Below are 19,271 nucleotides of genomic sequence, written 5' to 3' on the forward strand. Positions count from 1 at the left end.
CACTGGTTCATCAGAGAAGGCCCAGACGCTACCTAATTCACCTACAGAGTGCTGACATTTGGATGCACTCAAGCATGCAGCAGCAGTAATGGAGTGCCTACTTATACTTGCTCTTTTCTATGTAATTTATTGATTTTTGAGAAAGAGAAACATCAATGTGTTGTTCCACTTATCTACACACTCATTGGTGGCTTCTTGTATGTTCCCTGACCAGAGATCAAACCTGTAACCTTGGTGTCCTGGGACAACATCCTAACCAACTGAGGCACCCACAGCCAGGGCTACTTGCACTTTCCATAAAAATTATGTTTTGTTTATTTTTAAAAATATATTTTATTGATTTTTTACAGAGAGGAAGGAAGAGAGATAGAAACGTCAATGAGAGAGAAACATCGACCAGTTGCCTCTTGCACACCCCCTACCGGGGATGTGCCCGCAACCAAGGTACATGCCCTTGACAGGAATCGAACCTGGGACCTTTCAGTCCGCAGACCAACGCTCTACCACTGAGCCAAACCGGTTTCGGCTGTTTTGTTTATTTTTAATGTTGCTTTAATAGAGAAGCTGACCCAAGGGAAGCCGCATGTGCTGTTGAGACTATCCTGTGTGCCTCATGGGCAAGGTCCCCTGACCCTTGACCTTAGGCCTGACTGCAGCACCGAGAGGAAGCTGAGGTCCCATGGAGCTGTGCTCGAAGTCAGAGGGGCGCAGAGGGTTGCGGAGGAAGCAGGCGGCCCCACTCCCCAGCAGACAAACAGAAGTGACCTCAGGGAACAGGTGGAAGTTCTGAAGCCATAATTTATTCCAAGTGCACGTAGGGGTGTGGACAGTGACCTCAGCAGAGACACATTTCCAAGCAAGTCATAGCTGCTCAGTCTCCCAGCCCCAGCCCCTCCCTTGCCACCTCTCTGGCCTGAGCTGGGGCAGGGCAGGGCCTCTTCGTTCCCACACAAAACACAGGAACCTAAGGGCTCAGGGAGGAGCCCACAGCCTTATTTTTATTAGTATCTAGCACGAAAAAAATTAAAAGTCCCTGCCTGCTCCAGCGGGCCCACCTCCACCTGGTAGGTCGGTAGGTCCTCGGGGAACAGTGTCTGCCTGGGGAATGCCAGCTGCCAGAGCTGTCCTTGGAGCCTGGGCACCTGTGCATGGCCATCCCGGGGGCCTGTAAGTTGACCACAGGCACACTCCTCCACACGTGGGTACTGAAGGGCAGCTGGCACATCCCCAGCCCTCAGCTGTCGGCCTTGGGCACTTTGAAAAGATCCGCGATGTCCAGCAGAGCCTGGTGGATGTGTTTCCCAAAGCGCTGGGCGTTCTGTGGGAGCCAAGACTCAGACCCAGCTCCAGGTGGGCTCTTGCCCTCTGTCCCCACAAAAGAGGACTCTCCCTAGCCAGGCAGGGCCCAGGGTGGTGCCCCCTCCTCAGGACTGAGCTGGAGCAGGAGACTCACCGTCTCTGAGCTGGAGAATTTGCTGGAGATGTGGAAGAAGATGGTGTTCTCACCCGCGATCATGTAGGAAACCCCGTAGCCGTCATCTGCTACCTGAGGCAGCACCAGGATGAAGAGGAGGTAAGCTAGACCTGGAGCATCTGAGGCCAAGCTGAGGCTGCCTGGGACTCCCCACAAGATTCCCAGGAGGGCCCCACCCCGGATGCTGCATTTTCACTTTTCCTGAGGTCAGGAGCACACCTAGGAAACTGTGAAAACCCAAGAGCTCTCCCCACCCCAACCCTCGATACAGGATCTCAGCTTCCCTCAGGAGGTTCCAGGTCACCGCCTCACTCCAGGGGTATCTCTAGAACTCTGACTGACTAGCCCAGTGAGTGTCTCGGCGGGAGAGCTGCACGTAGAGGGAAGCCGGCCTGGCGCGGTCCTGCTCCAGAGGGGCCCAGCACCTGTTTCCACGCAGGACAGGGCCACGGCTGTGTTTCTGATCTGGTCTGACCCTGAGGCCCTGCAATCCCACTGAAACCCCCAGGCCCGTCCTACCCACTCACCCCCCTTTAAGGGCACTTACGGGGCCAAAGCCACCACCAGCGCCCAGATGATTGGGGTACTTTTTTGCGTCAAACATGCCGATCTGGAATTGAGCAGTCTGGCTGGTGGAGAGGCGCCAGGGTTCAGACAGCACCTGTAACAAGAGACCCGTGCTCAGTGCACGCCTGCTGACAGGTGGTGTCCGAGTACCCGCGTGAGCCAGGCACTGTCCTGGCCGAGAAAGCAGAAGGAGCACAGACAGGGCAGGCCGCCCTGACTGCTGCCCCACCCTCAGTTCTCACCATTACAGCACCTGCACAAAACAGCTGACCCGCCCGCTCCTCTGCCTCCCCTCCTCCATTGGCTCCGCCCTTCCCTCCTGCTGTCTGGGCGCTGGAGGTCCCTTCTACAGGAACGTGCTGCCTGCCTGATTCCCCTTAGCTTCTTCCCTTTCCTCAGGGGCACCTGTCACCCCTGACATGCCACACGTTCGTCTGTCCATCCCTCTCACAACACCACCAACTCCATGCTCAGAGCCAGGACCACCTGGGAGGTGTGGAGCGGGAAGCCTGGCCCAGCCTTCCAGGAGGCCGTGGGGACAGGGGACACACCCATCAACACAACTGACCTCAGCCAGGAAAGGGGAGCTGACGCCCAGGTACTTGGAGACCACATACAGGCAGAAGAGGTGCCTGTCGATGCCAGCCCCCGTCATGGCCAGGCGGTACATGTTCTGGTGCTTCTCTGAGGCTTTCCGGAAGAGCTTCTGGAGGTCTGCTTTCTGGGGGGCAGAAGGGAAGCAGTGAGCAGCCCTGACCCTCGAGGCGGCATGAGGGGGGCAGAGGGGTGTCACCTCACTGTGTGGCCAGTGGGGCTTACCGTGTGGGACCCCTGCACCATGGCCTTGACGAAGGCTGTGGACTCATTGGTGCAGGAACGAACGGTCTCGGTCCGTCCCTCCCGGAACAGCCTGGTCATCGAAGCTTCATAGGTCAGACAGAACTTGCCCTTGTCCTGGGGAACATGGAGGGGTGAGCCTAGCAGGCAGAGCCCGGTGCTGCCTGCACAGCGCCAGCCCGAGGGCCCCTACCCGGAAGTGAGCCAGCTGCAGGGCGATCTGAACAAAGGCGTCGGGGCTGGTCCGGCACTTCTTGATGAGGCCTTTGCCGAAGGGGAAGAACTGGAAGCAGTACAGCTCCACATCGTCGGCCAGCGCCTTGGCCACCTGGTAGGAGCGCTCGATGGCCGCCTGGCACTGTGGAGACACGGGAGGGTCAGGAGGCTGTGCTGGGCAGTCTCAGGGCTCTTGACACCTCGGGGCGGGGGGGAGAGGCACTGACACATGCCCCGTGACCACCATGCTCCTCCTTCACAGCTTCTCTAACCACTTCACCCTGTGGCTAGTCTGGACCGGGGAGCTGCAGCCATACCCACTGGGGCTGGGCCAGAGGGGAGGGGGCCGCAGAGCATCCAGGTACTTGTCACTCCCATGCCTGTCCCCGCCCCTTCTCAGCCTACGCACCCGCTCAGGAATGTCCCACTGCAGCCGCTGAGGTGGTGTCAGCGTGAGGTTCGGCTCGCCCACGCAGTGCCCAGTCTCCGAGTAGCCCAGGTGGAAGATGTCAGTGCCCAGAGCAAACTGCAGGGAGAAGGTCGGGCTGAGAGCCGTCCTCGCTCCCTGCTGTCCCCCGCAGCCTGCCCCACAGGACTCCTCTCTGGCCAGTTACCTCCCAGAGGTGCCCCATGACAGGGGCGTCTGCCCACGAGTGTTCCGTGTTGAGACCCAACTGGCCATTCTTGAAGGCCACGAGGGTGAAGGACTTGTCGAACCACCTGCGGGAACAGCAGACATGGTGATGACGGCAGCTGGGGGCAGGCTCGGCGGCTGGGGGCAGGCTGGGCGGCAGTGGGCTGTACCTGTTGTAGCAGTTGCCGTGCAGCAGGGCCTTGCCATAGAGGCTAAGGCTGGCCTCGTCTTCGGGGTCGTATCTGTGAGACTCCTCATCCAAGACCACAAAGAAGGCGGCGCGCTCAATGGCTTCCAGAGCAGCCCTGTTCTTGCCGGAGCTGAAGAAGGTCTGGCGCGCCTGTGCCCACTCCACTCTGGGGTGTGAGGGGAGGGTGAGTACAGGGCCAGTGGAGCAAAGGATGAGGGCACCACCCAGGACCTGGCCGGGCCTGGAGCGGAGCATGGTGGGCTGCCAGGCTGTCCTGGAAGGTGTCCCTGCCCCTATGCAACCCCCGTGCTGCCCCCCAGTTAAGTTTATTGCAGCCATGCTGCTGCCATTGCCACCGGTGCCCTCACCACTGTGGCCGCAGTTTGCACAGAGGATGCTGTGCCTTCTTCCGTCATGCCTCCGGCTCCAAGTCCAGGGGCGGGGCCACTCAGGCTGCAGACAGGGCACTGCCCGCCCGGGGCCTGACTGTGGCTGGGCCAAGCCCCTCTCCCTGTGAAGACATGCCACTGGAATACCTTTTGCCGGCAGTGAGGGCCGCCAGCCGCTCCTCCCCAGGCTGGGGCGGGGAGGGGTCGTCCAGGATCCTCTGGAACTGCAGCTCCAGGTCCCGGGGCTTGAGGAGGGTGGAGCCCTTAAGCAGGTTGGAGCCCTCGTAGAGCCACACCTTGAAAAAGCGGCCCTTGTGGTAGACGGCCACGTGCCTGCTTTCGTTGAAGTGCTGCAGCACGTCTGTGACAGAGCCAGCGCGTGGGCAGGGGGCACCTCCCTGCCCGGCAGCCCTGGGCGGGGCGGGGCCCACCCGCCATGCGGCTCCTGCTGAGCCAGGCCTCTGCCTGGGCCTCCCTCCCTCCGCCAGGGCCTGTGCTGGCTGCTTCCATGCCTCTCGATGCCAACCACAGTCCCCAGAGGCATTTCACAGAAGAGGAAACAAAGCTGGAGGAAACAACACAGACTCCCAGGGTCAGAAGCACAGGCTGCTGCTCCTGTCCCTGCCAGACCCCGCGAGCTGCCCTCCCTGTCAGTCAAGGGCAGCAGCTCCTCACTCGGGAGGCCTGCCCTGTTTGGGAGCCCCGCAGTGGGGACTCAGGGTCCCAGGACTAGCATCATGCCTGTAAGCAGCAGGTGGGCAGTTTTAGTAAAAAAAAACACCAACTAACACAAAAACCTGGCCATCTTGACAGTTACACCCCGAGACAGCAGGGGTACTAGGGACAAGTAGGTGGCAGGACCTCGCTGTGGGGGCCCTTAGTTGGGAGGGAGGGGCTCTTCCTGACGGCTCACCACAAACGCTGTGGCCATACCTGTCTCCTTGCCCGGGATCCGCGTGGTGTTGAACATCCTCTCCATCTGGTTGGAGCACATGGGCACGATGCCCAGTGCCATCACCTAGGAGGGAGGCACAGCATGGCTGAGGCAGGGCCTCCTCTCCCTTCAGCCCTCGACCCCAACACAACTCACAGGCTTGATGTCCTCGCGGTCCAGCTTGCGGCGGTATGTGATCATGGCGTGAACGATGTTTCCCAAGCGGGCAGCCTGCACATCCGTGTTCTTGATGAGCACAAAGTCCTGCGAGAGAGATCCGAGGCTGCAGGGCAGTGTGACAGGTGTTGGGGGCCACCTGGTTCCCCTGCTTGTGGCCGGAGGGATCTTGTCCCTTTTCCCCAGTCTGTCCCGTGCTCACTGTCAGGTGAACCTGCCAAAAATGAGATGCCCACCTGACTCCGTCACTCCTCGGCCCCAGCTCCAACCTGAGCGGTTTTTCCATAACCTATTTGCTTGTGTTTTGTTTAGTTTGCCTTGAGAAAGGGGTCCCCACCACTAAAAACAAAACAAAAAAACCCAGCTTAAAACCTCAGGTGCAGATGAGTTGTGTGTGAGTTTCTGGGAAGACAGGTGTGGGAAGGAAGGGGAGGACAGCATGAGATTCAGAATGAGCTGTGGCCTAGCCTGTGTGGCTCAGTGGTTGAGCATCACCCCATGCACCAAGAGGTCACAGGTTTGATTCCTGGTCACGGCACATGTCTGGGTTTCGGGCTCGATCCCCAGTAGGGGGTATGCAGAAGGCAGCCTATCAATGTGGCAGTTTCTCTCTCATCTACGTTTCTATCTCTCTCTCCCTCTCCCTTCCTCTCTAAAAATCAATAAAAACATATTTTAGAAAGTGAGCTCTGGACAGTGGGAGAGCACTGAGGGCACATGTCTGTGTGATCCATCCTGTGCACAAGCCGGTCCTGGGGCAGAACAAGGGCCAGTCATGCAACATAGGAGCCAATGTGGCCTCCTGAGTGCTGAGAGCGGCCGCTCCGGATCCACAGTGACACCTCGGCGAGCCTAAGAGAACTAACTCCCTGGTAATGGCATCAGGATGGCTGCGAGCCCACAGCCGGGAGGCCACTGAGGGAACCCAGGAAGGAAGTGATGGCGCCCGGGCTGGGCAGTGAAGTGAGCCCGAGGGCCCCTACGAGGGGCTGCTGAGTTCTTCGGACCCTCAGTATCCCCATTGCCCCTAAGTTGCTTCCTGACTATTCTCTGAGGGCCTCTCCCACCTTCCTTTTCCTTCAGGCCTCACCCCAGAATCCCCCCCTTGCCTGTGGAAAGGGCCACCAGTGGCTACCTCTTACCATCACATAATAGTTGCTGTTCACCATGAGGGGGTCCCTGCCTCGAAGGTAGATGTATTCTTCCCACCAGTCACTCACCTGTGGGTGGGTGTGAGGTTAGGGCTGGGGTAGAGGGCAGGGTACAGGCAGCCAGGATGTGAAGGGGGTGAGGGTAAGCCTAGAAGGGGACTCACATAGTTAGTTGCCCACCACGACTTGAATACCAGGTACTTCTGCAGCCTGGGGGCAGTCTTGTCCTGGAATTCCTTGGCTAGTACTTCCATGCGCTGATACTTCTCGTCATCCAACAAGGGCCGCACAGACTCGAGGTACTATCCGGCCAGGTTACCGTCAGTGTGGGGGCCAGACAGCAGAGGCTGCCTCTGTCCCGACCCTGTTCTGACCCAGACTCAAAACCGCTCTCAAATCCACTCTTTGATGGGGACAAATCCCAAGTCAGCCTACCCTGCCCACCATGATGCCTGACACGGGCCCTTACCCGGTGAATGGTGGCTTGCACACTGGGCACAGGAAGCTTGGGCAGGGACGTCTGAAAGCTGTATAGCATGGGCCGCCCGCTGGACAGAAGGCGGACACAGGCCTGGGGGTGCAGAGCAGAGTGTGTTGGGCTGGGAATTGGGATGGAATGGAAACAAACTAGCCAATACCTAAGGAGCTGGGCCCCAAGCTCTCAGAACTAGGACAAACATACGTGCAGGCACCGGTGCCCCTGCCTGTCCCCTTCCAGCTCAGGACCCCAAAGCGGGTGCTCGGGTCTCAGACCAGATGCCTGAAGCCCTCCACCACTTCCGCTCACCGCCCAGACTTTGGTGCTGCGGCTGGTGTGGCCGTGTGCCTCAAACATCCACCCGTGGTAGGAGAGCAGCAGCTTCAGGGTTTGGCGGAAGAAGAAGATGCCCACGATCCAGACCCCCGTGGAAAAGATGGCCATGCTGACCAGGGCCCGTGTCTGTGGGGTCTGGTAGGGGCCAAACCTGTCGGAGAAGAGGAGAGGGGAAAGGGCTGCAGGAGGTGCACGGGAGGCCAGCCTCAGGGGAATTCTGACGCTGCACCCTCCACAGCTGTGAACCATCTGGGGGAGGCATCCCCTTAGGTACACTCACAACTAAGTGCTACATACACACACACTAGGGCCTGAGATGATGGTGGCCAGGGGAAGGCTGCTCCTACAGCCTCTAGTGGCTGTCGCCCTGTGTCTGCCCGGCTCAGGAACCCTGGCTTTGAGGCTCACCCAACCTCCTTGGTGGCCCTGCTCCTCACCTCTCAGGGAGGTGTTTCTGGATGTAATAGACCAGCCCATTGGAGATGTCCAAATTGCAGTAGGAAGTGCCCACTGTTGCCATGACGACAGCCAGCCAGCTGGTAGGGCTGCCAGGATACACACCTCTAAGGATGCCATTCTGTGGAGCAGAAACAAGCACACTTACCAGCAGCAAGCAAGCACCTGTGAGGTCCTGGTCTCCACCTGAGAGATTTTCCCCTTTGGCCACCTCCTGTGTTCTTACTACTTCGCTGGTCTTCCCCCTCCACACCCCATACCTGCTACACCCAGTTACTCAGCGCCTGATGCTACGTCTCGCACACCTGTCTCCCCTCCACACCTTGAGCACACATCTGGTTTCTGCACTGCTAGAGCCTGTTCCCCAGCAGAACTGCCAGACAAGATTGAGGTGGAGGAACTCCACAACAGAGCAGCAGCTGACACCCAGCCCCGCCTCCGCAAGGCTCTGTTCTGCACCTCTGGCAGGAAGAGGCCAGGAGAACCACTGTGCACACCTTGATTCGAATCAGGCGTTTCTTCCAGGCGTTGATCTCAGTCAGGTAGAGGTGTTTCAGGGCCTCCCGACTGAGCCGGAAGTCGAACCCATCCGGGGTCACAGTGAACTGGAAGGCCACAGCCTGGTGCGCTTCCGCCATCCTGGGTGTTGGCTGGCACCTGGGAGGGAGCAGGAAGGTGTTTGGGTGGGCTCAGGTCTGCCCCGCCCCAGCCTGCCCCCGCCCCTGCCCCGACCGAGCTAGTTGTCATCCAGCCAGCGGCCTAGGCCCCCCCGGGCCCCCGGCCCTGCCAACGGCCGGCGGCAAACCCTCGCGCCGGCGTTCAGGGCAGGCTCCGCAGGAGTCAAGGCCTGGAAAACTTCAGGATCCCGTAGGGCAGTGAAGGACGGCCTCGGGGTGGAGGCGAGGTGCCTGGGCAGCGTTGTCTTCCGGACCCCGCCGCGCTCCGGGGGCCCCCAGCCCCGACCGCAAGGGGCCCCGCGCGTCCTCGCCCCCGCACTGCGCTCTGTGCCGCCCCGGGGGCCTGCGTTGCCCCCAACTCCACTCACAGCTCTCGGGTTCACTCCTGCCTGCGTGTGGGGCCAGTCGCTCTGGCCCGTGTCCCCGTGTCCTTCAGGCCGGCCACCCCCGCCCCGCCCTCACCGGAACCTGACACCCTCTCCCAAATTTGGGTTGAGAAAACAGATGCGGGGCGGCAACCAGAACCCCTCCCCTCCATGGCGGAAACCGGGAGCGGGAGGGCAGCTTTGGGCAAGGTGAAGATTGCTCAAAGGTCTGGGACCCGGCGCGGAGGGTGGGGGTGGGGCACAGGGGCTCACGTGAGCGGGTGGCTTTGGAGCTAAAAATAGTCGAATGTGGGGGAAAGGTCACCCGTGTCAGCTGTGCGGCCTGTGCCCTGATCTACAGGGCGAAGGGCTGGGCAGCCCCACCCAGAGCGCACTTTGCACCATTCCTCCCGTCCCCTGCCCAGTTCCTCGGGGATTTATCACTTCCAAGCTGGGCCCAAGGAGAGGGGTAAGGGAGGGGCCCCCCATCGGCAGAATGGACCCGGAACCACTTTCAAGCCCAGAGCACTGAACAGCCATGCTTTTCAGGAGGGGAAACCGAGGCTCAGAGCAGTGGTGCCTTTGTCAGTCTGTGTGCATCCTTGTGGGTACTTTTTGCTGGACTGCGCAGGGCGAGAACAGGGTGTGAAGTAAGAAGCTCGTTTATTGTTTCAAGATACACAGCCCAGGGGTTCCCGCCCCTGGGGACCTGCTCAGACTGGGGGCAGAGATCAGATCACCCTCCTCGCCGGGCTCACTGGAGGCTCAGGGGTCCCCAGGGCCTCCTGCTCTTTGCCCCTCCCCCCAAGGTCCTGCAGGGGAGGCTCTGGGAACGTCAGAGGAGCTGTGGGGTGGAGTCAGGATGGGAGTTGGAGGCTGGTCAGCTGCCCCTTCTGCTGGAAGTACAACTGGAACCGGGACTGTGCGTACTCCTGGGGAGGAGACCACCCCACACACTGGTGAGCAGGCCTGGGAGGAGCTCCCACAGCCTCCCAGGGCTGCCCTGAGGCAGGACCAGAGGCCCCTGTGACTCCTCCTCCCCCACCTAACTGGCCACCTGGGCTACTCACCAAGTAACCGAATTCTATGGTGGACATGGATGCCTGGAGGATGGACCAGAGACCCCAAAAGAAGTGGGACGCCAGAGCATACCTGAGGGAGGTGGGGGAAGCAGGGGGATTGGGAGCACATCCAACTTCTCCCCCACTGCCCTAACCCCTACCCTGTCCCAACTCCTCCCATCAGCCTTGCTCCCCCACCCCACTTGGCACTGGCACCCTGTCTGCCTCTTCCCAGGCCCCCTTTTCTCGGCACCCTACTCCACCCCGCCCGGCCACCTTTCCTCACCGATTAACTTCTACTAGCAAGTCTTCTTCCAGTTTCCTCTGCTCCTCTGGGGAGACGATCTCACCTTTCTTTGCCTCTGCCAGATAATGGCGAATGAAATGGAGCTAAGATCAATAGACCAGAGTCAGGAAATGGGGAGCATGGAGCACTTCCTAGTTAACCCCCTTCCTCACCTCTCCAACCAGGCTTCACCTTCCTTGTTCACAGTTCCTACTCCCCAGCCTCCGGCCACATACCTGCTGCCCCTGCGTGGGGTAGTCTGCAGGCTGTGCTTTGTAGAAAGGCCACTCCTCGTGAGTATAATCATAAACCCACTCACAAAAATGGTTCCCAATGTCAAAGCCCCTGGAGGAATAAGGCGGACACTCAGCCCCCAAATCTGCTGGGCGGGGGAGGCAGCGATGGAGGCCTGGGCTGAGTCCCAGGGCGCAGTGGGGACAGACCCATGGGAGCCATGGGTCTCACCGGTAGTTGTAGCTGCTGTACTCAAAGTCGATCAACATGATGCTGTCGGCGTTTTCTGGCTCTGAGAGCAGCAAGATGTTCCCTGGGGGTGCAGGGGTACTGGTCACGCCAGGGCCTGAGGGCCCCTGCACCTTAGATTGGAAGACTCAGATGACCTTTCCTACCTTCCTGGATGTCGTTGTGGCAGAACACTACTGGTGATGGGGTGGAGTCGAGCAACTTCCTGCAGGCGACAGGGGCATGTGTCTGAGCAGGAGTGACCAGGGGACCCAGAGCCACCCGTGAGGGCCCTCAGGCAAAGCCTGCGGAGGCCTCTGCAGGTTCCCGGCAGCACCTCCTGTGCTCTCTGCCCCCTCCCCCTCTTGTCCTGCCTGCCCTCACCTGAGGTTGCCCATCTCATCCTTCAGGCTATACATCTCCAGCAGGTTCATCTGGGGGAGGCCACTGGGGGGCAGGTCCAGGATCTGCTTTAAGTACCTGAAGTCCAAAGAGTAGGATACTCACTCCACTCTCCCTCTCCACTGGCTCTCCTGTCCCAGCCATTTCCCCATCATTGTATGGCTTGTCTGGCAGATGTTTGGAAGCCTGTTCTGTGAGAGACCATGCTAGACCCTGGGACACCTGATCCACTAAGTGGCCGGCTGGACAGAGTCATGGACGCTTTGTCAGAGCCCAGCCTGAGGGTCCAGCCAGGTGCGCAGGAGCTCTCCGGAGGCGCCTGACTCACCGCTCCATGGTCCCAAACAGCCAGTGGGGCTCCTTCGTGAAGGGCATCTCCATGCCATGGAACCGGGCCATCTTCGTGGCAATGGCTGCTGACAGCATGGGCTCTCGAAGGTCTCGCGTTTTCAGTGGCAGGCTCTGCACCCAGGAACCTTTCAGGGTGGTGAGGGGGCTGGGGCAGGAAGGGGTAGGGATGGGGCAGTGGGGGAGGTCACGGTGTGGAGGTCAGGGATCTGTGGGCAGACACTGGGAAGGGGCTGGGCTGGGGAAGGATGTGCCTCATACTGGGATGTACTGTTCCAGCCGACCCTCTGGAAAGACTCCGTAGAGTTGGGGCCCCAGAGACCGCTCCGCAAGGATGGCGAACATCACACTTTCAAGAACCAAAGAGTCCACGCCCTGAAGGAAGATGGACAGCGAGGGGCGGGAGTCGCACGGCCAGCGGCTGGGCAGAGCGCGGAGGGTCTGCATCCTGCTCCCAGCACAGCGCAAGCTTCAGCCCCAAACCGGCAGGTTCCAGCCCCTGCGCCTCGGCGTCTCGGCCTCGGTGGGGCAGGGCCAGCTGCCAGGCCCCGTGGGCAGACCTCGCTCCGGCCTCACCTGCAGGATGGCCCCGTACAGCCGCAGCAGCACCTCCCGCGGCTCCTCGCCGACGCTGGGCAGGTGGTCCGGCAGCGAGCAGCGGAAGAGCAAGTTGCTGAGGCCCCCGCTGCGGACCACACGGGGTCTCAGCCGCCGCCCGCTCCCGCCCTGCCCGTCCTCCCCTGACCCGCACGCAGAGGCTGCAGAACCGCGGGGCATCCTCGGGGCCCTTGGCCGCCCCGCCCCGGCCCGCAACTGTCAGGGGCTGACCCCTGACCTCCCACCTCACGGGGTCAACTCGCATCTCCTCCGGCCGCACCCGGCGCCAGGCCCCGCCCAGGTACTCCCGGCACCACTGGTGGGCTCGGCGCTCGGTGTCTCGCGACTGCGCGGAGCCCCGCCGCTGGTTCGGGACCGCTTCCGGGCACTTAGGTTGCCGCACGCTGTCCTTGGCCAGGCGGCCGCGGACAGTCCCGCCTCCCGCCGCGGCAATCCCCTCAGCCGCCATGGCGAGGGCTCGGCCCCGGCCCGGCCCAACGCCCGGCGCGCTCAGCCTCTTAGGCGGGCTCTGCTGCGCACGGCTCTGCTTCCGGCCCGCCGGCGCCCCTCAGGTCGCGCTCGGACTTCTCCGGCTTCGTTCGGCTCCTGGCGATGCCACTCGGCTCTCTCCGTGACCCGGAGCCGAGCCCTTTCGGAGCCAAGTCCTGCGTGTCTTCTCTGGCCCCGCCCCTGCTCGCTCACGCTCTGGGCGGGGCCGCAGGAAGAAAGGAAGCGGCGTCGCCAATCAGAAGCGTCCTGAGCGGAGTCACGCTGGCCAATTGTTGTGAGCGGAGCGTCACGCTGGCCAATCCCGTGGGCGGGTGTGTGGAAAGGAGGACGGGCCTCGCCGGAACCCACAGCGGACCGGCGACGTGGTCACCGGCGGCGGCCCCTCACAGAGGCGTGGCGATCCGAGCGAGCGCGGTCACACTAGGGGAGGCTGAGAGGGCGTGGCGCAAGGAGATGCCGAATGAACACTGGGTGTGATGACACATGTGACCCTTGGGACGATTTTAATGACGCCACGAACCTTAGATCCCTAACCACCGCCGAGACCTTGTCGGGCGGAGCGCACCTCGGAGAAGCTCTTGTCCCGCTTGAAACCAGGGCCTCCGTGCCCCACCCACTGCCCCCCTGGTCACCAGACCTAGAACCAGTCACAAGATCTAACCCCGCAGGGAAAAGCTCGGCCCGGAGCAAACAAGGAGCTGCGTCACCTCCCCTGGGCCTCCTCGGCCTCCGCTGCTGTCCGGGCAACCACAAGGCCTTGACCCCCAGGGTCTGTGACAGGCCTGTTGGAGGGGGCGTTTCTTTTTTTTTGGGGGGTGGGGGGTGTAAATAGATGGGCAGCTGGCGAGTGGTTTGATTTGAATAAGCAGAGAGAAATCAAGAATCAGTGACCAGAAGATGAATGTCAGTTGCTGCAGCGAGAAATCACAACCTCGCCGTTTTAAGTCAGCCAGGCCTGAAACCTGCAGCTCACCTCTGAAAGGGAGGCCTGATCTAATAAAGATGGAATATACAAATGGTCGGTACACCATGGAACTATCGGATCACAGATCAGCAGGAGGGTGGGGCAGCGATTTATGAGTTGGCCCAGGGCGCCGAGAGCTACAATAGATGAGGGGGCAGGTCAGGACAGGGCAGCAAGCTTTTTTTTTGGGGGGGGGAGGCGGCAGGCGGAGAGTGCCTCGAGGTACTGGCGCTCAGATTGATGCACAGGGCTACTAGTGTTACATAAGTATATACAAAAACCTTCCTCGATCCTTCTCCAAAGGGACCAAGAGACTCTTAACAAAGTAAGTGATTTACTTTGGAAAAGCCCCTCCAGACCCTTCAGGGCCGTTAGATACAGGATCTGTGCTGATACTGTGTAGGACATCTGAAACATAGTGAGCCACTGGATAGAAGAGGGGTTCTGGGAGTCAGGTGATGAACCTAAGCCCTAGAGTTATTTTTCTGGCTCCATTGAAAATTTGGGGGGGGAGGGAGGGGTGGTACCTCGCTGTGGGCAGAGCCTGTATATATGGATTCCTGGCCTGTAGGATAAGGATTATGGGTAACAAGAGCAAAGGGGGAACAACTGGAACTCCTCAGCACACTCACCTGATCCTGGACAGTAAATCAGAAACGTGGGATTGTAGGGAAGGTGTCACTCTCAAAGACAAAGTGGTAGTTAGTCCCTAGTTCGTCCCGTTCAGTTCACCTGGATGGCCCTTGCAAAATCCAGATGGCTTCAAGTAAGTGATGGCGGCCTACCACACAACAGCTGTGTGGACGAAGTGTCTTTAATGGGAGTCTGGCTGTGATTGGGCACTTAATGATGTGGTGAATATTCTTCTCAGTTTCTAGTAAAGAGAAAGTTTCCAAAAGCAGTTCACATTTATAATGGGATAGCCAAACACATCCATTGTCTTGCTTCATGACAGTTTTAACTCTGTCACAGTATAATCCACTGAGACCTTGATCAGGCATCCCACATAACATCGAAGACATGCTAATTGGACATGGTGCAGAAAGAAGTGACAAGTGCTCTATCCTTGTTGAGAAAATGCATTCCAGAGAATGAGAATGAAGTCCTCAGAAGTTCTGGAGCCCGTCAGCAGTGAGGTTTTAAGGGGTGCAGTGTTGTAGGGCACACCAGGGCATCATCCCCAATATAAGGAGGTTACTGTGTCTTGCATGAAGAAGGGTGGCACTTGACGCAGCTCTGGATTTTGGAGTCGGCACGTACCACACTTAGGAATATTGTTGTGACCAATTTGTTGGATGCTAGGAAGGGGCTCAGAGCAAAGGGAGGCTCTGTTGGAGGTCCGGATTAGAGGAGGGGTTTCCATGCCACTTAGAACCAATGGCTTATTTGTGGTAAATAGGGACCTGTACAACAGCTTTGGCGGGACCCAACAGAATTGCAGAGCACCCTCCTAGAGATCTGAAGCAAGGCCACAACTGGTGCAGTGGAGAACTACTCACTGATTGAAATCAACTTCTGCAACACTATTGGGCTCAAGCATAGACTGAGTGCCTGATTATGGGACATCCGATGACCACGTGATTGAATCTTGCCTGTCCTGAGCTAGATACTGACTGATCACCAAGCCAATAGGTTAGGGAAGCTCAGAAGCAACTCAATGCACAATACAAAACAATTGGACCCAGGCTTGTCCAGAGGGCAGCAGTCTTTTACAGGAAGGAAAATTCAGTCTGATTCACAAATGGGTTAGTTTGCTGTGTAGATATGAGCTGAAAACAAACCACTGCTGCCCACCCCATTCAGGGTGGGGTGGCTCTAAAAACCTATAATGAGGGGAAGTCCTCCCAGGCAGAGCTTCAAACAGACACTTGGATGTCCACTTTGTAGGGAAGAAGTGGAGTGAACAGGTAGTGGTGGGCTTCTGGGTTCTGACAGATGTCCTGCTGGTTGGTCAGGGAACTAGAAAGAGCAAGAGGGACTCTTGGAAACAAGGGACTCTTGGAGAAGAAGATGGACCTATGGGAGTGGTCACAAGTGGATGCATCTTTTTTTTTTTTTTTTTTTTTTTTTTTACATTTATTGATTTTTTTACAGAGAGGAAGGGAGAGAGATAGAGAGCCAGAAACATCAATGAGAGAGAATGATCAACCAGCTGCCTCTTGCACACCCCCTGCTGGGGATGTGCCCGCAACCAATGTACATGCCCTTGACTGGAATTGAACCTGGGACCCCTCAGTCTGCAGACCGACGCTCTACCGCTGAGCCAAACCGGTTTCAGCCACAAGTGGATGCATCTTTGTGCCTCATGTTATACCCACTGCAGAGGGTTACTCAACAACAAAGTGGATGGGCAGATGTCCAAGCTTCTGCCCTTGGCTACCCCATGCTTGTGCAATGGGCCCGTGAATGGAGTAGCCAAGGTGGTAGAGGTGCTGGGTATGCCCACCAAAATGGGCTCCCTCTTATCAAGGTTCATCTAATTATTTCTACTGCTGGATTTCTGACCTGTTAGCAGCCAAACTCAGTGCTGAGCTCCTGATATGGTACCATCCTTAGATGACTCGCTGACCAGTGATTCACCCAGGAGTCAACACCTCTGGGTGTGGGTTAGCCTTTCCTCTCAGTGTCTCGGAGTGGCATCATGTTGTAGGAGCTTAGAGTGTACGCAATTTACCAGCATGGGATTGCGTATAACATCAACTCAGGCCCAGAAACTCATTTTACAATGAAAGGTATGCAGTGTGTGGGTTGCCAACTTTCTGTGTTGTCTCCAAGCAGCCAGTCTCATAGGTAGATGAAATGATCTCTTAAAGACTTAGCTAAGGCCTTTTGGGTGAGTGGATAGAGCATCGGCTGAAAGGCCCAGGGTTTGATTCTGGTCAAAGGGCATTTGCCTGGGTTATGGGCTCAAACCCCAGTGGGGGGCATGCAGAAGGCAGCCAATCAATGATTCTCTCTCATCATTGATGCTTCTATCTCTCTTCCACTCCCTTCCTCTCTAAAATCAATAAAAATATATTTTAAAAAAGACTTAGCTAGGGAGCCAGTGTTTGGACAGTGTCCTGAGGAGCTGGGGTATGTACACTTGTGCCAAAGCCCAATGTATGGATCTGTGCCCCCAATAGATATAATATGTGAACCCAGAAACAAAGATACAACCAATAGTAGGGATTGGGGTGAGCTATCTCTCACTATCATTTTTGAAGGCCCACTTGTAGAATTTGTATATTCTGTCTCTGCAAGAGTGAGCCCGCTGGACTGCAGCCCCTGGGTCCCAGGTATGGAGCACTTCCACAGGCACCTCTGCTGGCTCCAGGGAAGGACACCAACACTGAGTCTGAGTCCTTGAAATCCACCAGGTCACTGAGCTCCTCATGCTGATGCACCCGCAGGCAAAGGAGAGGTTATTGCCCCTAATTATTTTGAGGAGATAGAGTTACTGCTGCTCAGTGGGTGATGAGGAGTTGGTTTGGCACTGGCACAATGCACCTGAGTCTGCCTGGTTGCTTCCACACCAAGTGATAACAGCGAATCCAGGATAGCCTCCTCATCCCAAGACCTTTAATCACTTCTGAAAATACCCTTTTCCCAAATAAGGTGACATTTACAGGTTCCAAGGATTAGGACATGGATATCTTTTGGGGGAATCAACTATTTTCAACCACCACCATCACGAGTTCTTTCCTTTACAGCTTTCAGCTCATCACCCCATTTTGTCCTTGAATATTGCAGTTGAAAAGTTCTGAATCCAGCCTCATTTTTATCACTTGAAAGTGATTTGATTTTTCTGCCTGAATACTTGAAGTATGGTGTATTCAAGGGGGCATGATTTATTTATTCATTTAAATGATAATAAACCCTTACATGTTAACATAAATTGTGTCTTATAAAAATAACTTTTTAAAAATACATATATTTTATTGATTTTTTACAGAGAGGAAGAGAGAGGGATAGAGAGTTAGAAACATCGATGAGAGAGAATCATCAATCAGCTGCCTCTTGCACACACCCTACTGGGGATGTGCCCGAAACCAAGGTACATGCCCTTGACCGGAATCTAACCAGGGACCTTTCAGTCCGCAGGCCGACGCTCTATCCACTGAGCCAAACCGGTTTGGCTAAAAATAACTTTTATAAAATAAAAATTTCAGGAGAAGAGTGACCTTGTTTTTGTTACATATATGGCTTAGTTGAAGATAGCAGGTTCTCCATAATTGTCTCTGTAGTCAATCTCTTATAATATGTTATTTTGGTTCAAATATATGAAGAAAATCCAGCCTAACATGGATTTACAGTTGGAAACTTTTCCAAAATTTTTTCAGATAACTGCATCTTTTTTTGTTGTTATTTTGTTTTAAATATATTTTATTGATTATTTACAGAGAGGAAGGGAGAGGGATAGAGAGCTAGAAACATCGATGAGAGAGAAACATCAACCAACTGCCTCTTACACAGCCCCCATTGGATGTGCCTGCAACCAATGTACATGTCCTTGACTGGAATTGAACCTGGGACCTTCCAGTCCACAGACCTACGCTCTATCCACTGAGCCAAACCAGTTTCAGCAGCATCTTTGTTGATATTACACACCAAGACTGAACAAAAAGTAGTTACTCAGATAAGTTGCAATTTGGAATTTGAAACCTTATCAATGAACTGTTTAGTCCTGTAACATTAAAATCCATTGCATGCTGAATGAGTTTTTCACTCATGCATAATTTTGAAACATGCCTTCCTGGGATATTTGGAAAATATTGGTTCTTGGAGTTATGTAGATCTTCCAAATTATGACAAATTTTATTATATAATGTCACTTGTTAATATACCACCACTCTCATCAGAAAAATAAATATTGAGAAACTTTAAGCTCATAGTGATAACACAGATTTTCCAAAATTCTAGTTTTTGTTTTAAAACTCAAATTGTATCATTGGCAACAAATACTATTGTTTTCCTTGAAGTGCCACATTCACTTTTTATTTTTGAGGAAGTTTCTGTCAAATAACCAAGTCAGAATAACCGTGTTTGTCAACTTTCTTTCAAGTGAAAATAGTGTTTCATGAAAAAGCAGCTAGTTCAGCTGCCAGTTTCGACAACTGTATAATCAGTTGTGATAGCCATTGTACTTCAGTACATCATCACCCTGAATATTAAGAATTACCTGTCAAGATTTAATAACTTTTATGGCTTCATCAAGGAAATTCTTTTTTTTTTTTTAAATATTTTATTGATTTTTTACAGAGAGGAAAGGAGAGTAAGAGAGAGTTAGAAACTTTGATGAGAGAGAAACATCAATCAGCTGCTCCTCCTGCACACTCCATACTGGGGATGTGCCTGCAACCAAGGTACATGCCCTTGGCCAGAATCAAACCTGGGACCCTTTGGTCCGCAGGCCAAAGCTCTATCCACTGAGCCAAGCTGCTTAGGGCAAGGAAATTCTTAAGTGAAAGTGCTTTCTCCATCCTCCCCTCCCCCACAAGCCTGTGGCAGGGGAAAAATTTGATGGTTACTAATAGGAGGAGCCAGCCCTTTTTCCCACCATTGCTTTTGCCCCATCAACACAAAAAGACAGCACAGAAGCAGACAAAATTATTACAAAATAATTTTGACCTTGCTGATGTTGGGAGACTTCAGAAATCTGCAGACCATATTTTGAGAATCACTGCTATCGTATATCATAGGGATCATACGATATGTGTATTTTCAATTTTACTAAATGTTACTAAATTTATCTTGAAACTGGTTATTCTGAATTATATT

At 55.8% G+C, this 19,271-nt stretch overlaps 2 protein-coding genes across 2 annotated transcripts; both read right to left on the reverse strand.

The window, feature by feature from the left end:
* Positions 1-781: 781 nt before the first annotated feature.
* CPT1B (carnitine palmitoyltransferase 1B) lies at positions 782-9,395 on the reverse strand. Its single transcript, XM_036430145.2, has 19 exons — positions 8,885-9,395; positions 8,337-8,496; positions 7,821-7,960; positions 7,357-7,534; positions 7,039-7,140; positions 6,734-6,871; positions 6,561-6,638; positions 5,398-5,505; positions 5,241-5,325; positions 4,455-4,668; positions 3,899-4,084; positions 3,709-3,814; positions 3,504-3,620; positions 3,072-3,236; positions 2,861-2,995; positions 2,610-2,762; positions 2,022-2,135; positions 1,454-1,546; positions 782-1,318 (listed from the first exon to the last, which is right to left on the reverse strand). Exons 2-19 carry the CDS (start codon positions 8,475-8,477, stop codon positions 1,235-1,237), a joined length of 2,337 nt encoding a protein of 778 aa, XP_036286038.1. The 5' UTR covers positions 8,478-8,496; positions 8,885-9,395; the 3' UTR covers positions 782-1,234.
* A 132-nt stretch (positions 9,396-9,527) lies between these two features.
* On the reverse strand, positions 9,528-12,704 carry CHKB (choline kinase beta). Its single transcript, XM_036430147.2, has 11 exons — positions 12,283-12,704; positions 12,017-12,125; positions 11,702-11,815; positions 11,421-11,554; positions 11,075-11,170; positions 10,858-10,916; positions 10,694-10,775; positions 10,465-10,573; positions 10,229-10,332; positions 9,952-10,033; positions 9,528-9,813 (listed from the first exon to the last, which is right to left on the reverse strand). Exons 1-11 carry the CDS (start codon positions 12,504-12,506, stop codon positions 9,739-9,741), a joined length of 1,188 nt encoding a protein of 395 aa, XP_036286040.1. The 5' UTR covers positions 12,507-12,704; the 3' UTR covers positions 9,528-9,738.
* Between the last annotated feature and the right edge of the window lie 6,567 nt (positions 12,705-19,271).

The sequence above is a fragment of the Pipistrellus kuhlii genome, unplaced genomic scaffold, assembly GCF_014108245.1.
Source record: "Pipistrellus kuhlii isolate mPipKuh1 unplaced genomic scaffold, mPipKuh1.p scaffold_m20_p_101, whole genome shotgun sequence".
NCBI classification, from domain to species: domain Eukaryota; kingdom Metazoa; phylum Chordata; class Mammalia; order Chiroptera; family Vespertilionidae; genus Pipistrellus; species Pipistrellus kuhlii.